The following is a 17,993-nucleotide window of genomic DNA, read 5'->3' on the forward strand; positions in this document are numbered from 1 at the left end:
CTGAGCAAGCTGTGCCCCTACCTGGCCAAATGGGGACCCTGACCTCTCCGCAGCCCATATCATGCCTTTCCTGCCCTATACTGTCTCCTGCTGCAATGGATGCCCCTACTCTACCCAAACTGGCCACACCGAGACCCTTACCCAAACTGTGACTCTCTCCTGTCCCAACTGTGGCCACTGTCCCCTTGCCAGCCCCAATTATACCGCCGCCCGATTCCAGCCTTGCCCGCTCCCTTCCCCCTGTCTGCCAGCCCCTCTCGCTCCGACCTCGCCTCCTGGGGGTTCTAAAGCTGTGGACCCCAGGGTTGGTGGAGGGACCCCTGGGTTCCCTTCATATGCTGGGGTGGGAAGCTCAGTGGGGGGAACGGATCAGAACCTTCTCCAACCCCAAAGATAAACAGTTCCAAAGGACTCGGCAGCCTGTTTGGGGGGCGGGGGGGAGGGGCAGGTGTCTGCGGAGCTCGGCCACTCCTCAGCGCCGCCCATCCCCCACTACGCCTCCTCAGCCCGGGCGAGGGACTTTCCGAGGCAGCGAAGGGGCGGGGAGCCGAAGCGCAAGGTGCGGAGGCGGCTAGGAGGGGTGGCTCCTCTTCCCGTTGCTGCTCGGGCGCTGGACCCCGAGAGCTAAGCGGGCGGCGCTGCAGCGCTGGGCCGGGCAGGGCCGGGCCGGGCCGGACTGGGGGCGCGGGGACGCCATGCGGGGAACCCGGGCCGCCCCCTTCCCGCCGCGGCCGCGGCCGAAGCTGGTTCTGCTGCCTCTGTTGATGCTGCTGTTCTGCAGGACTCGGCCCCAGGGTGAGTTACGGAGCGAACTCGTGTCGGCGCTCTGCCGCCGCGCTCCGCGAAAGCGCACCTCCTCCAGGGTGAACCGCAAGTTTGTGGAATGAATGACAAAGATCCGGACGCCACTCTGCTACCCCCCGGGGCAGGGGCCGGGCGATGAGAGGAGTTGGGGAATGGGCGGCAGCGAGGTGGGAGCCAGGGTCCGGGGTTGGGGGGTGGTAGGGGAAAGGGCTCTTCGGATGGTAACAGGATGTGGCTGGTAGAGGGAGGGGAGGAGTTACGCCCGAAGCCTGGGGAGCGGTGCCCAGTGCCCCCTTCCTGCTGCTCACTTCCATAAGGGGTGGGGGGAGTTCAAGTTCTGGGGTGTGAGGGCGGCTGGGGGAATTGACCCCCTTCCCTCGGACCCTCCCTCCTCTCTCTCCAGTCAGCCCTGGGCCATTGCAGTGCTATGGATTTGGACCCTTGGGCGACTTGAACTGCTCATGGGAGCCTCTTGGGGACTTGGGAGCCCCTTCCACGCTGTACCTCCAGAGCCAGAAGTAGTGAGTACAATGGAGTGATTTGGGGAAACAGAGGCTTTGGAAGAGTGACCACTCAGGTTTAGACTTCTCAGGCTGAGAGGACCCATTAGTCCTGCCCACCCGCACCCCCCAGTCCTGCCCCACTCTCAAGCCCTTCAATTCCAAGTTCCCTCATTTCCTTGCTGTGTTACCCTAGACCAGTCACTTTCCCTCTCTGAGCCTCTGTTTCTTCCTCTATCAAGTAGTGATAATAATGGAACCTGCCTCTCAAGGCTGGTTCTGAGAATTCAATGAGTTAGGCACTTGAGAAAGAAAATGCTTAATGATTAGAAGCTGTTTTTATTGCTGTGTGACCTTAGGCAAATAGCTTAACCTCTCTGAGCATATGAAAAGATCATTTGGTCTGGTTCCGGGGATGGAGCAGTGAAAGAGACACAGAAAGCCTTGTGGAGCCCACGTTCTGAGGGGGTGACTGATGTTGCTTCACAATGAATCACACCTGGAAACACAAATTCATTTCAAATTTGGCTAAGTGAGAGGAGAAGGAGAGGAACATTTGAAGATGGGAACTGGGATGGGAGGCTGGTCTCTTTTTTTTTTAACGATGGTAAAATACACATAAAATTTACCACCTTTTTTTCTCAGCCTTTTTTAAGTGTACAGTTCAGTGGAATTAAGTACAGTCACATTGTTGTGCAACCATCACCACCATCCATGTCCAGAAGGGGGGTGCCTAGGGTTTTAATTGGTAGAGAATGAAGGAGTAAGAGAAGGTCTTCCCCCTTTTTTTTAACGAGGTGAAATTCACATAACATGAAATAAACCATTTGCAAGTGAACAGTTCAGTGGCATTTAGTACATTCACAATGTTGTGCAACCAGTGCCTCTATCTAGTTCCAAAACATGTCCATCACCCCAAAACGAAGTTCCATCCCCAACAGCAGTCACTCCCTATTCCCTGGCAACTACTAATCTACTTTCTGTCTCTGAATTTGCCTTTTCTGGACATTTCACATAAATGGGATCATATGGCATGTGGTCTTTTGTATCTGGCTTCTTTCACTTAGCATGTTTTTCAGGTTCATTTATATCGTAGCGAATCAGAACTTCGTTCCTTTTTGTGGCTGAACAATATTCCACTGTATGGATATACTATGTTCATCCACTCATCTGTTGATGGACATTTGGGTTGTTTCCACCATTGGGCAATTGCAATTGGGCGATCGTGACTAGCACTGCTTTGAACATAATGTGTACAAGTTTTTGAGTCCTTGTTTTCAGTTCTTCGGGGTATATGCCTAGGAGTAAAATTGCTGGATCACATGGCAGTTCTGTGTTTAACTTTTTGAGGAGCCACCTAACTGTTTTCCACAACAGCTATGCCGTTTTATGTTCCTACCAGCAGCATAACATAACACGTGTGTTTTTGTTGGTTTTTTCTGAAGACCTTGATTTGAACCTTTTAAATCCAACCCTTTGGGATGTCCTCAACTCCTCTCTCTCTCTCTCTGTCACCCACATCTGATCCATCAGCAGGCCTTACCAGCTCTACCTTCTACATTATCCAGAATCTGGCACTCCTCACTTCCTCAGCACCCACCATAATCCAGTCCCTATCATCGCTGGCCTGGACCACGCAGTCACCTCCCTGGACTCGGTTTCCACCCTTAGCCCCACAGTCTGTTCTCCACCACAGCATCCAGAGGACACCTGTGAACTTCTGTTTTATTTATTTTTTTAATATTTATTTATTTGGCTGTTCTGGGTTTTACTGGCAGCATGTGGGATCTTCATTGCGGCATGCGGGATCTAGTTCCCTGACCAGGGATCGAACCCGGGCCCCCTGAATTGAGAGCACGGAGTCTTTTTTTTTTTTTTTTTTTTTTTAATTTATTTTATTTTTGGCTGCGTTGGGTCTTCATTGCTGTGCGCGGACTTTCTCTAGTTGTGGTGATTGGGGGCTACTCTTCTTTGCGGTGCGTGGGCTTCTCATCGCGGTGGCTTCTCTTGTTGCGGAGCACAGGCTCTAGGCGCGCAGTATTCAGTAGTTGTGGCACGCAGGCTCAGTATTTGTGGCTCGCGGGCTTACTTGCTCTGTGGGGCATGTGGGATCTTACCGGACCAGGGCTCGAACCCCTGTCCCCTGCATCGGCAGGCGGATTCTTAACCACTGGACCACCAGGGAAGCCCCGCACCTGTGAACTTCTGAATCAGGGCATGTCCCTCCCCAGCTCACAGCCCTCCAGGGCTCCCACCTCACTCAGGGTAAAAGCCGAAATCCTTCCTGCAGCCCATCGGGCCTTGTATAATTTGCTTGTCACCTCCCTGCCCTCACCTCCTCCCACTTTCTCACTCACTCTACTCCAGAGGACAAGCCTCCTCCCCACTGTTCTTCATAAAACACCAGGCACAGTTTGGCCTCAGGACCTTTGCACCAGCTGCTCCCTCTTCCTAAAATGCTCTTCCCCAGGTATTGCGTGGTTCCACACCACATCCTTCAGGCCTTTATTCAAATGTCTCATCAGAGAGCTTTCCTGACCACCTTTCCTAAAATAGCGCTGTCATTCTTCATCCTATCATCACACTGAATCCTCCTCACCCTGCTTTATTGTTCTTTATATCACTTATACCACCATCAGTTATATGTTTATGAGTTTCTCATTTGCCTCCCCCACTGGAACACCAGCTCCGGATAGTGGATGCTTGCCTGCTTTGGTCATAGTCCTGTTCCCAGCTTCTACAACAGAAATATATATTTGCTGACTGAGCAGTTGCATAGAAGTAAATGTGCGTATATGTAATAGGTGCTCAGTAAACAAAATAACCAATGCTCATATAACATGTATTGTGCCCCTGACATTTGCTGTTCTAAATGCAGTCCATTTCTCATCTCATTGTTCCCCTCCCCTATTCAGCCCCTTCAACAGGCACTTTAAAAAAAAGACATTTATTTATTTATTTATTTATTTGGCTGTGCCGGGTCTTAGTTGTGGCACACTGATCTTCGTTGGGGCATGCGGGATCTAGTTCCCTAACCAGGGATCGAACCGTGGTCATTGGGAGCACCGAGTCTGAACCACTGGACCACCAGGGAAGTCCCTCAGGAGGCAGTTTTATCACCCTCGTTTTGTAGATGAGGAAACTGAGGCACAGAGAAGTTAAGTTGCTTGCTCAGGGTCACACAGCTCTGAAGCAGAACTGGGATTTGAACCCAGGCAGAAAATATGTTATTACAGCTCTGGGCCCAGCCCACTGTATGCTGCCCTGATTCTCGCATCTCTCCTCACAGCCATTCCAACAAAACCTGGACTGTGGCAGTGCCCACTGGGCAGAGCTGGGTGACCATTCCACGGGAACAGCTCACCATGTCTGACGAACTCCTTGTCTGGGTGGCCAAGGCAGGCCAACCTCTCTGGCCCCCAGTCTTCGTGAACCTCGAAACCCGAAGTAACAGGCGGGAGTGGGGGTTTGCTATGTGTGGGGTGGGTGGTCTTGGAGGCCCTGGCTCAATGCATCTCCCCTTCCTCAGTGAAGCCGGATGCCCCCCAACTGTACCCTGATGTGGACTTCTCAGAGGATGACCCCCTAGAGGCCACTGTCCAATGGGCCCCTCCTATGTGGCCACCCCATAAGGTCTTGGTCTGCCAGTTCTACTACCGAAGATGCCAGGAGGTGGCCTGGATGCTGGTGAGTGTCAGGGACCCTTTTCTCCCACCCTACTCTGGGCGGGGCCCGGGACATCATTCCCAAATCAGACACCTAGCTCAGAGCTCATTCCTCAGCTGGCCCTGGAGTCTGTCCACATTCCTCACAGAAGGCCTGTACATGCATCTTGTTCAGCTAAAAATGTTACCCCAAGATAATCTATAAATTCCATGCAGTCCCAATCCAAATTCCACTTGGAATTTTTTTTTTTTTTTTTTTTGGCCATGCCGCGAGGGTGTGTTTATGGGATCTTAGTTCCTCGACCAGAAATTGAACCCGGGCCCTCGGTAGTGAAAGCAAGGAGTCCTAACCACTGGACCTCCAGGGAATTCCTTCCACTTGGAATTTTTGAGAAACTCAGTAAACTTCCTCTAACATTTTCGTGAATGAATAAAAATCCTCAAATAGCTTATTACATTAACCTTAAAATAAGAGGTTAACAGCAGACCTTAGCATCTACTGTGTGCCATACACTGTTCTAAGCTATCTGTTGAATCCTTACAAGAACTCTTTGAGTAGATGTATTTTATGCCTACCCATTTTACAGATGAGGAACAGAGCCTGGTTTTCAGTAAACACTCAAAAGTAATAAAAGCAGCTCACATTTCTGAGCACCTGCCACGCATCAGGGCCCAAGCTAAGCAATCTGCATGGATTATCTTGATGAGCACCCCCAACATCCCTATATAGTAGATGCTTTTAAGATCTCTATTTTATAGTTGGGGAAGCTGAACCTCAGAGAGGTTAAACAACTTTCCCAAGTTCACACAGCAAAAAAATGGAAGACAACTCCAGTGCAATGGGACCCAGGAGTTGGGGAGCCTGCCCATGCACTTTAAGAGCACAGCACCAAAGTTGCAAGTATCTTTCATCTCATATCTCATTGTCCAGAACTTAGTCACATGGTCTCACCTGATTGCAAGGGAGACTGGGAAATGTAGTCTTTATTCTTGATACACATGTTCCTGACAGATACTCAAGGGTTCTATTTCCAAAGGAAGAAGGGGAGAATGGATATTGGGGATAACCCACTGTCTCAGTCATAGCTTTTCATGCAAAACACTACAATATAGAGCAGAGTTGTCACTGTGAATATTCATGCAATTCAGAGCAATGCTAAGATGCAGACTTTGCAATCTAACTGCCTGGGTATGAATCTCAGCTCCAGAACTCACGAGCTATGTGACCTTGGGTATGTCACTTCCCCTCTCTTGGCCTCAGTTTTCCTCATCTGTAAAATGAGAATAATATTAATAATAGAATTTGCCACTTACTGCTATACCTGGCACAGAAGATAATCAACTTGTCTCTTTTTTCCAGGGATTGTCCCAATTTTAAAACCAAAAGCCCTGTGTCCTAGGAACCCACTTGATCCCAGGCAAAGCAGGACAGTATTGGTCATCCTATTGACATATAAGGCCAGGTACTTTCAATTCAATCTTCAGCCTCATCACTCTCCCCTGTCTCTCCCCCAGCTGGAACCTGAAGTGAAGTCCATACCCCTGACCCCTGTTGATATCCAGGACCTGGAGCTAGCCACTGGCTATGAGGTATCTGGCCGCTGTCAAGTGGAGGAAGAAGAGGATCTGTGGAGCGAGTGGAGCCCCATTCTGTCCTTCCAGACACCACCCTCTTGTGAGGATCTCTGGGCTTACCCCTACACCCTCAGCCCCTCTCCTGGAAGTCTGGCCAATCATGCCATTCTCATCTGTCATATTTTATAGTTGGGAGGGCTGAACCTCAGAGAGGGTAAGCACCTTTCCCAAGCTCACACAGCAAAAAAAAATTGAAGACAACTCCAGCGCAGTGGGACCCCAGGAGTCGGGGAGCCTGCCCTTGCACTTTTAAGAGCACAACCCCAAAGTTGCACGTATCTTTCATCTCGTATCTCATTGGCTAGAACTTAGCCACATGGTCTCTCCTTTTTTCATCCTTGCCAGCTCCAAAAGATGTGTGGATATCAGGGAACATCTGTGGGGCACCAGGCGGACAGGAACCCCTGCTTCTGTGGAAGGTGAGTTGTGAGGACCATGTCTCTGCACATGTCAGGAAACCCCAAATAACAGTGATGTAGAGGACTTCCCTGGTGGTCCAGTGGCTAAGGCTCTGCACTCCCAATGCAGGGGGCCTGAGTTTGATCCCTGGTCAGGGAACTAGATCCCACATGCTGCAGCTAAAGATCCCACATGCTGCAACTAAAAGATTCCTCATGCCACAACGAAGATCCTGCATGCCGCAACTAAGACCCAACACAGCCAAATAAATAAATATTAAAAAACCAAAAAACAATGATGTAGGGAATTCCCTGGTGGTCCTGTGGTTAGGACTCTGGGCTTTCACTGCCGAGGGCCTGGGTTCAGTGCCTGGTTGGGAACGAAGATCCTGCAAGCTGAGGAGTGGGGAAAAAAAAAAAACCAAACCAAGAAAACAAAACAAACCAAACCAAACCAAACCCCCCCCCCAAAAAAAATGATGTAAACAAGACAAAGGTTACTATGCTGCCCTCTTGAGGTTGCTTTAGGGCTTCAAGGAGGGGATGCTCAGAGAGGTCCTGGCACAGTGCTGGGTGCAGAGAAAGACTCCACCAATGTTGGCTGAATCTAGGAGATCTGAGCTGAGACATGAAGATGGGTACAAGTGTTCCAGTCAGGGGGGACACCAGGTGCAAAGATTTAGAAGCAAGACTAGGCTCAGCTCCACAAAATATAGCAGAATATGCTAAGGACTTTGATGCTAGTATTAAAGGGCATTGTGAGATGACAGACAAGAGTGAAACAGTCCTCACTGATGCAAATCTGCTGAGCACCTACCGTGTTCCAGACATTGCAAGGCCCTGGCTCACAGTAAATATGGCAAGAAACGAAACAACAGGGCTTATACTTTCTTGGGCCACACAATCTAATATCACTAACTTTAACCATGCATAATACTTACAGAGCTCTTACTATGTGCCAGGTCCTCACCTACAACACTTATTTACATTAACTAACTTTACAGATGAGAAAATGAGACATAGAGAGGCTACCCCAAACCAAACAACAGCTAAGTGGCAGAGCTGAGGTTCTTTGGCTTTCAAACCTTAATTCACAGTTTCAGTGCCTCTGTTTTATTTATTTTTTAATTCATTTTTTTCTTTTTTGGCCATGCTGCACGGCTTGTGGGATCTTAGTTCCCCAACCAGGGATCAAACCTGTGCCCCCTGCATTGGAAGTGCAGAGTCTTAACCACTGGACTGCCAGGGAAGTCCCTCGTGCCTCTATTTTATAACACATACTTTGTAATGCCCCTTTACTATACTGAAATGAAATACATAGCTAATATAACCCATATGTACATATATTTTAAAATGTGTATAATACAGTGTATTGTATTATAGCATACAGTGTACAGTGTATTATAATATTCAGTAGAAAATAAGAGGGAAATAAGGCTACTACATAATGGCAAAATATTCAGTTCGCCAGTATGATAGGAATACTAAATCTGTATGTACCTCATAACATGGCTTTAAAATACATAAAGTAAAAATTGACAGAACTACAAGGAGAACTCTATGAATCCACAACCGTCGTGGGAGATTTTAACATGCCCCTCTAAGTAATTTCATAACAAGCAGATGGAAAAACAAGTCAAGATCCAGAGAATATGAACATATGCATAACAAACAACCTAATGGACTCACATAGGAAACATCAGAACATGCATTCTTTCCATATGCAAACAGGACATTTACCAAAATCATCCACATGCTAGGCTATTGAGCTGGTTTCCAAGGACTTCAAAGGGATGAGGTGATGCTGGGTACATTGAAAAATTCTCTGATCAGAACACAGATTGTGCTGGAAATAGATAATAAAAAGTGCTTAGAAAGTCCCCATATGTTCAGGATATTTCAAAATTCAGTGACTGTTAAAACCAGGTCCCATGGGGCTTCCCTGGTGGCGCAGTGGTTGAGAGTCCGCCTGCCGATGCAGGGGACACGGGTTCGTGCCCTGGTCTGGGAAGATCCCACATGCCGCGGAGCGGCTGGGCCCATGAGCCATGGCCGCTGAGCCTGTGCGTCCAGAGCCTGTGCTCCGCAATGGGAGAGGCCACAACAGTGAGAGGCCCGCATACCGAAAAGAAAAAAAACAGGTCCCAAAAGGTTCTGTATTTATACATCAAAATGTGTTTGGTTCTAGGATCAGTTAAAATTATTAGGGTTTTTCATCTACAGAAGTTTCCAGTTGAGATGACCTTCAAAAGTCACAAGGGACGTGGGACAATTTTTTTGTTTCTAGGAGAGGGTAGTGTCTCTGGCTCTTGCCCATCAAATACCAGTCATTGAGGCAATCAGATATTCTCGCAAGTTTCCCCAAAGTACTCTGGAGGGTACTATCCTCTTTGCTATGCATAATTACTCCTCTATACAACAGTGGGAGTTTTGCAGTCCCTAAGAACTGCACACGACAGACTAAGGTAAGGTGAGGGAAGACAGGGTCATATAAGTGCATGGTCAGATCCTGCCTGTCTTTAGTTAAAATCTTTTTTTTTTTTTAATTAATTAATTTATTTAATTTTTATTTTTGGCTGCATTGGGTTTTCGTTGCTGCACGCAGGCTTTCTCTACTTGCGGCGAGCAGGGGCTACTCTTCGTTGCGGTGTGCGGGCTTCTCATTGCGGTGGCTCCTCTTGTTTCGGAGCATGGGCTCTAGTCACGCGGGCTTCAGTAGTTGTGGCACACGGGCTTCAGTAGTTGTGGCTCGCAGGCTCTAGAGTGCAGGCTCAGTAGTTGTGGCGCACAGGCTTAGTTGCTCTGTGGCGTGTGGGATCTTCCCGGACCAGGGCTCGAACCCACGTTCCCTGCATTGGCAGGCGATTCTTAACCACTGTGCCACCAGGGAAGCCCCCTAAAATCTTGATAATTTGTTTGTCATGGTTTTTCTTTTTGCATTAATTTTTTTTAATCAAAAAAAAATTTTTTTTGACTGTGCCGAGCCGCATGTGGGATCTTAGTTCCCCGACCAGGGATCGAACCTACGCCCCCTGCATTGGAAGCACAGAGACTTAGCCATTGGACCGCCAGGGAAATCCCTGCATTAATTTTGATTGATTAAAATATTGCGTACAACAGGGTCCTACTGTATAGCACAGGGAACTATATTCAATACCCTGGATAAACCATAATGGAAAAGAATATGAAAAAGAATGTATACATATGTATAACTGAGTCATTTTGCTGTACAGCAGTAATTAACACAACATTGTAATTCAACTATACTTCAACTACAACTATACTAAAAAATAAATTTTTTTTTTTTTTTTTTGGTACGCGGGCCTCTCACTGTTGTGGCCTCTCCCCGTTGCAGAGCACAGGCTCCAGACGCACAGGCTCAGTGGCCATGGCTCACGGGCCCAGCCACTCCGCGGCATGTGGGATCTTCCCAGACGGGGGCACGAACCCGTGTCCCCTGCATCGGCAGGCGGACTCTCAACCACTGCGCCACCAGGGAAGCCCCCCCCAAAATTTTTTTAAATATTGCATTAAAATATAATTTATCTTGATTGGATTTTTGGTATCTTCTCTTGTTTTGCTGCCAAGGTGAGTGCCTCCCTCACCTCACCCTAGTTCTGGCTCAGGAGCTGTATTCTAATTCCGCCTCTGCCACTGAGCCACTCTTGAGACTCGGTATCTTCATCTTAGAGTGAAACAAAAATGTTTCACAGACTGGTTTGTCAGGAGACCTCACTGAGAAGCACAGTATGTGCCTGATAAATGGGAGATATTAACCACTTCTTCCCCTCATCCCTCAGACCTCGGGGCACTGTGTGCAGGTGAGCTACAGAGTCTGGTTCCAGGTTAAAGATCAGGAGGTGATCCAGGAGGAGACCTCATGCTGCAGCTTCTCCATCCCCACTCAGGCGGAGTGGGCTGGGGTGTCCGCCATCAACGCCACAAGCTGGGAGCCTCCTACCAACCTCTCTTTGGCCTGCTTGGGTAAGAGGCTGTGAGCTTCCTCTGAGCAATGCCCTGGAGGTGCAAGAGGGGACTTCCCGAGTGGACAGCTGAGATTTCTCCTCCTCATCCTCTAGGTCCAGGCTTTGCCCCTCATGGTGTGGTGGTCAGCATCATCCCTGCAAGCTCGGATCTGCTGGTGACTTGGCAACAGGGGTCTGGGGGGCTGCAGGAGCATGTGGTGGACTGGGCTCGAGATGGTGACCCCCTGGAGGATCTCAACTGGGTCTGGCTTCCTCCTGGAAACCTCAGTGCTGTGTTGCCAGGTGAGGCCCCAGGACACCTGGGTTCCCATTTCAGCTGTTGGAGAGCAGACTGATGGCTGGATTTGCAGAAGAGAGTGTTAAAGTATCATTAATTCATGCAAGAAATATTCATTGACTACCTACTGTGTGTCAGGCCATGTTCTAGACACTGGTACACAGTGATGGCAGCTGATGTGTATTGGCATTTACCATAAGCATTAAATCATTCAAACTCCCTTATAAAGTAGGTTTCTGCTATTAGCATACAGATAAAGAAAAAGGCCCAGAGAGGTTAAGCAACTCACCTGAGGCCATACAGCAAGTATGTGGTAGAACCAGGATTTGAACCACATAGGCTCCTGAAGCTAAACCCTGAACCATCACCCTACTCTCCTCTCAGCAGCATCCCCACCCTCATCCTCACCAACATCTCCATCCTCATCTTGTAGGGCAGGCACCCAATGAAACAAAAAACAAGTACCTCTGTAATGTAATTGGGGCAAAGTAAAGCAGGGTAAGGGAGAGGAGGGAGGATAGCTATTTCAGAAAACAAAAGTTAGAAAAGGCCTCTCTGGGAAAGTGGCATTTGAACTAAGACCTGAAGGAGGTGAGACAGAGAGCCATGAGGATGTCTAAGGGAAAACCAAGAGGGAACAAACAGTGCAAAGGCCCTGAGGCAGGATTGTGCCTGATGTGTTAGAGCAGCAGTGAGGAGGCCAGCGTGGCTGGAGTGGAATGAGCAAAGGGGAAAGTGGGAGGAGGTGAGGGCAGGGAGGTGATGGGGCAGAGTGTGCAAAGCCTTGTGGGTCCTGGGGAGAACTTTGGCTTTTGCTCTGAGTCAGGTGGGAGCCACAGAAGGTTCTGAGCAGATGAAGGATGTGTCCTCACTCAGGTGCTTACAGGCGCCCCCTGGCTGCTGTGGGAGGAACAGCCTGGAAGGGCAAGGGTTGGAGGTAAGAGACCCAGGAGAAGGGACTGTGTATGTCCAGGTGGGACATGGTGGGGACTGGACCAGGTGGGGACCAAGGAAAGGAGAGAAGCAGGCAGATTCTTGTTGGGGAGTCTTAGAGCAGAATGTTGGGGACCCATTTGGATATGTTGCACCTCATGTGCTCATCCAAGTGGAATTGTCCATGGGACTATCAGATACTCAAGCCTCAGGTCTCGCAATAAGTTCTAGGCGGAGATTTAACACTGGGGAGTCTGTCCTTGGTGTAAAGAACTTGGGAGAGCATGAGAAGGTGTTGAGCGAGAGATTTAGGACAGAGTCCCAAGACCCATAAGTATATATGGACAAAAGAAGAGGAGCCCCGATTCTGGAAAATTCCCAGTTGGGGAAGCCCATATGGCAGCATTAGGTTTTGAGAAGGGATTTCAGGAGCCTTACTTACTGTGATGGGTGGTGTCAGGGCCCCACTCATAGTCCAGCATTTGACTATCTCCCAGCTTCTGGCACCTGCATTCCTGGCCTGAGGGCTTTTTCTTATCTGAAACATTTTGCCTGCCTGGACAGCTGGAAGTGCCGGGGAATCAAGGCCCCTCAGATGCAGCCCTCTACCAATGACTGTTAATGGCTGATGGATAAATACCCCAGCTCCCACCCTCCTCAGGTGGGATGGTGCTCAGGATTGTGCTCTCTGCTGCCACACAGAGTTCGCCAGCAGGACTGAGCCTTGGTTGGCCATGTTGGGAACTTGTTCTCTAACACATATTTACTGGGTGACTTTCCTTCCCTGCTTCACTTCCCCACCGCCCTATTGGTGTTTTCTGGGGTTGCCTCCCAGATAAATTACATTCATTCAAATTCTTATATCAAGGTGTCCTTCTGGGGACACAAATGAAGATTCCTACAAAATAAGAAATGAGTCGGGGAGGGGAGCCAACTCTAACTGGTCTTTGCTCCTCCCCCACTCAGGGGATTTCGAAGGAGGGGTCCCCTACCAAATCACGGTGACAGCAGTCTCTCCTTGGGGCTTGGCCCCTGCCCCCTCAGTCTGGAAGTTCAGAGAGGAACTAGGTAAGTGGTGGGGCTGGAGGATGGAGGGTCCTGGAACCCTGGCAGAACTTGACCGGTTGACTTTCTCTCATCAGTACCCCTGGCAGGGCCAGTGCTTTGGCGACTCCAGGATAACCCCCCAGGGACCCCTGCTGTAGCGTGGGGAGAGGTCCCAAGGCACCAACTTCGGGGCCATCTCACCCACTACACCCTGTGTGCACAGAGTGGGACCAGGCCTTCTGTCTGCATGAATGGTGAGCTCCACTGCCGCCTGCCCCTGCTCCCAGCCCCCACAAGACCCACCCATCAGCCTACCCCTTCCCTTACCTCCACATGGGCCCCTTTGGCTCCCTCTCAGCCCCTGGGAGAACACACGCTATCATGGGTTCCCTAGTGGATAATAACCCAGGTGGCTATCAATGTAATGGACTGTCATTTGGCCATTAAAAATGAAGACTCTGATCTATATTTATTGACATTGAAAGATGCCTGTCATATTTTATTAAGTGAAAAAGATAAAAGGATTGTAAAACTTTGTGGGATGGTTCCATTTTTGTAAAAAAACCCAGCACCGAGTGAAGCAGAGGCACAAATATGAAAAGAAATTCCCCCACAGTGTCAATAGGGACTGTAGGATTACATATGATTTTTAAATTTTATTTATTTATTTATTTGGCTCCATCGGGTCTTAATTGTGGCATGTGGGGTCTAGTTCCCTGACCAGGGATTGAACCCAGGTCCCCTGCATTGGGTCTTAGCCACTGGACTACCAGGGAAGTCCCTAAAGATGACTTTTATTTCTTTTTCATACGTTTGGGTGTAGGCTAAATTTTTACTCTTGAGCACAAATTCCTTTTTTTTTTTTTTTTGCGGTACGCGGGCCTCTCACTGTTGTGGCCTCTCCCGTTGCGGAGCACAGGCTCCGGACGCGCAGGCTCAGCGGCCATGGCTCACGGGCCCAGCCGCTCCACGGCACGTGGGATCTTCCGGGACTGGGGCACGAACCCACGTCCGCTGCATCGGCAGGCGGACTCTCAACCACTGCGCCACCAGGGAAGCCCCCCAAATACCGTTTTAAAATATCTTTTTGACCCTTTCCACTCCAGTTTTATTGAGATGTAATTGACAGCATCACGGTGTAAGTTCAAGGTATACAGTGTAACGGGTCGGCTTACGAATATTGTGAAATGATTCCCATAAGTTTAGTTAACATCCATCATCTCATATAGATACAATAAAAAGAAAAAGCAAAAAAAAAATCAAAATTCAAAATACCCTTTTTTTCTAATTACCAAAGTTATCTGTTCTTTTTTTAAAAACCGACACATTAAAGAAGTATACTCAAGTATATCGTCATTCTCATCATTTCACTGATACTGACAATGCAGCTTCCATATTTTGCCATGTGTACGTTAACATAGAGATAGGAGTTGTGTTTTTTGAAAATTTTAAACTTTTTTATTATAGAAAATTTCAAGCACAAACAAAAGTCGGAAAAATAGTATAACAAATCCTTGTGTACCCACCATCCAGTTTCAGTGGTTTTCTGCATTTTATCAATCTTGTTTCAATTTATCCCCACACTTTTTTTTTTCTAGAGCCTTTGGCATCATTTCACCCCTAAATAATTTGGTACTTCAGCATTTGTCTCTAACCGATAAAGCCTACTTTTTTTTTTTTTAACATACTTTGCCATGATTGCACCTTGCACAAGTATATAGATATCATTAGGTTAAAAATCATATATATTTATGTGTACATGTAGCTATAATTAAAAGAGGACTATGTTATAGGCCCCTGAAGCTTATGAACGTGATGTTTTGCAACTTTCTTTTTCTCACCTGATGATTTAACTTGGACATCTTTCTATGGCAGTATATCTTGATCTGTATTCATGTCTCCTGTAATCCTATAACAAACCAAAAAGCTGCTTCCTCTCTTGGCTTAAAAACTAAAAAGGGCAATTCAGTTAAAAAGTAAACAAAAACATATCTGGGAGGTGCAAATGTATTCCCCTCGTCTGGGGTGAATTTCCCTTCACTGGATTCTGTGCAGGTGAGGGATATGATACTCAGGCATCCTTTTATTTATTCAAATATACAGTTGATCCTTGAACAACAGGTTTGAACTGCGCAGGTCCAGTTATACATGACTTTTTTCAATAGTGAATAGTACAGTACTATCTGCGTTTGGTTGAATCTGCAGATGTGGAACTGGGCGTACAGAGGAACCACAGATAAGGAGGGTGGACTATAAATTATACTGTACTTAGATTTTTAAAAGAGTTGAGGGTCAGCACCCCTAACCTCTGCATTGTTCAAAGGTCAACTATATATCAAATTTTTTTTTTTTTTTTTTGGTTTCGTTGGGTCTTTGTTGCTGCGCGGGCTTTCTCTAGTTGCGGCGAGCGGGAGCTACTCTTTGTTGCGGTGCACAGGCTTCTCATTGTGGTGGCTTCTCTTGTTGCGGAGCATGGGCTCTAGGCATGCAGGCTCAGTAGTTGTGGCTCACGGGCTTAGTTGCTCCACGGCATGTGGGATCTTCCCAGACCAGGGCTCGAACCCATGTCCCCTGCGTTGGCAGGCGGATTCTTAACCACTGTGCCACCAGGTAAGTCCCCTGTATATCATTTTTGAGTGCTTTTTATGTGCAGGCACTGATCCAGGTGCTGGGAATATGGCCCTCGTGGAGCTAACTTTCTAATGGGGGACATGAAGGTATAGACAAAGTAAATAATGTCTAAGCAGTGTGTCAGATGGTGATAAGTGGTGGATAGAGAATAAAGCAAGGAAGGTGAGTGGTGAAGCAGGTGCTATTTTAATCGCGGGGCGGGGGCGGTCAGCGAAGGCCTCACTGGAAGGTGACCTTGCAGCAAAGAGCTGAAGGAGATGAGGAGGGAGCCATGTGGATATGGCACGTGCAAAGGTCCTGAGATGGGACTTGACTGCCTCTCCAACCGCTCTGGGTGTATCCTTCAGTGAGTGGCAGCACCCAGACCATCACCCTGCCCGACCTTCACTGGGGTACCTGTGAGCTGTGGGTGACCGCGTCCACCATCGCAGGACAGGGCCCACCGGGTCCAAGCCTCCGCTTTCACCTACCAGGTACGGGCCTGGGGCAGGACTGCCATGGGAGGGGGCCGGGAGAGAGGGGCATTGGAGGGGGTTATATAATCATTACTGAACTTCAGGGGGTGGACAACATTTAGACTTCGGGATGTTGATGATGCATTTTGATGCTGCTAAATACTGCTGTGGATTATCAAGCAATGTGTGTCTCTGACCCTTTCACCCCATCCCTGACCTTGACCTTTTCACAAGCCCCACTCCCACCCCAAGATTTCCCCCACCCTTAGCCCCTACCCATTCATAGGCCCTGCCCCTTTATCCACCTCCCTTACCCATTCCCAGCTCCACCCATGAGCCTTACCTGACCCCTCCCCACCTGCCTGGTGTCCAGATGTTCTTCTGCCCCTCCCCCCTCCCTCCAGATAACACCCTGAAATGGAAAGTTCTGCCAGTTGTCCTTCTCATATGGGGTTTGCTCCTGACGGGCTGTGGCGTCAGCCTAGCTACCTCCAGAAGGTGAGGCTGTCGGACACATGGGTCTCTGCCCAGGTTGGGAGGGCAGCTGGGTGTTAGCTGAGCTTGGGGAGAGATGTGGGAAGGGGATGATGCTTCAGAGCTCTGTGACGTTCCTGGACCCTACGATCTGGGCATGCGTGTCTAGCCGCCTGGATTCCCTGCCCTGACTCTTACCTGCTTGCCAGGTGCGTCCACCTGCGGCACAAGGTACTACCCCACTGGGTCTGGGAGAAGGTTCCTGATCCTGCCAACAGTAATTTCAGCCTGCCCCACATGAAGGTGAGCAGAAAGCTTGGCTTGTCAGGGCCCTCTGGGGGGATTAGGGAAAGCTCGGACAGTGGGGAGTAGGTGAGAATTGGGGGGTATGAGGGGAGGAATCTCAGCCTCTTCTCTTCCCAGGAGGTGCCCCAGGCCCAGCCCCCTGGGGACTCGCCCATCCTGGAAGTGGAGGAGATAGAGCAGGTACCGATTATGGAGGCCCCCCAGGCCTCCGCCCCACTGGACTCTGGGTATGAGAAACACTTCCTGCCCACACCCGAGGAGCTGGGCTTTCTGGGCCACACCCCAGGTTCCAGGTTATGGACTGAACCAACCCCAGGAGGGGAGAGGGGTGCTCATTTGACAGATGAAGACACTGAGGCTCAAAAGGAGCTGAGTCACTTGCTTGAGGACACCCAGCCAAGGAAGAGCTGAGATTGAAGGACCCCTACAGAAAAGGGCCTGGCCCTACAGGGAATATCCGGATGGATGAGGGAGCAAAGAAAAATATATAAAATCCAGAGTGGCAGCTGCCTCCCCAAATCTGTCCTGCTGCTATAACAGAACTGTAGTTGGGTGCACTCCCAGCCTCCCCTGCAGCTAGGTGCAGCCATGGACTGAGTTCTTACGAGTGGAACATAAGCAGAAGTGACGTGTGCCTACAGTGGGTCTGCGTGGGGGCTCTTCCGCATTCCCTTCCCTTTCCCATGAGCTGGAGCATTGATGTGCCCTGTGATTCAGCTTTGGCCATACCCAAGGTGAAGGTGGAGCAAGAAATGGAAAGGAACCAGAGTTCCTGAGTGATTGCATGGATCAGAAGTGCCCAGAGAAATAAATTCTTTCTGTTTTGATAGCTACTGTAGCTTGAGGTCTTTTTGTTACAGCAGCCATATCTATACTCTCACT

At 48.9% G+C, this 17,993-nt stretch overlaps 1 protein-coding gene across 1 annotated transcript; it reads left to right on the plus strand.

Moving 5' to 3' along the window:
- The first annotated feature begins 542 nt into the window (after positions 1-542).
- IL27RA (interleukin 27 receptor subunit alpha) lies at positions 543-17,931 on the plus strand. Its single transcript, XM_081234027.1, is given in 15 exon segments — positions 543-795; positions 1,208-1,325; positions 4,594-4,751; positions 4,834-4,991; positions 6,485-6,644; positions 6,950-7,023; positions 10,803-10,986; positions 11,082-11,270; positions 13,165-13,266; positions 13,341-13,499; positions 16,224-16,349; positions 16,736-16,829; positions 17,015-17,108; positions 17,229-17,387; positions 17,390-17,931. Coding segments are annotated over 15 exon segments (1,902 nt in total). The 5' UTR covers positions 543-695; the 3' UTR covers positions 17,417-17,931.
- Positions 17,932-17,993: the final 62 nt, after the last annotated feature.

This window comes from Mesoplodon bidens (assembly GCF_964165515.1).
Source record: "Mesoplodon bidens genome assembly, chromosome: 4".
NCBI lineage: Eukaryota > Metazoa > Chordata > Mammalia > Artiodactyla > Ziphiidae > Mesoplodon > Mesoplodon bidens.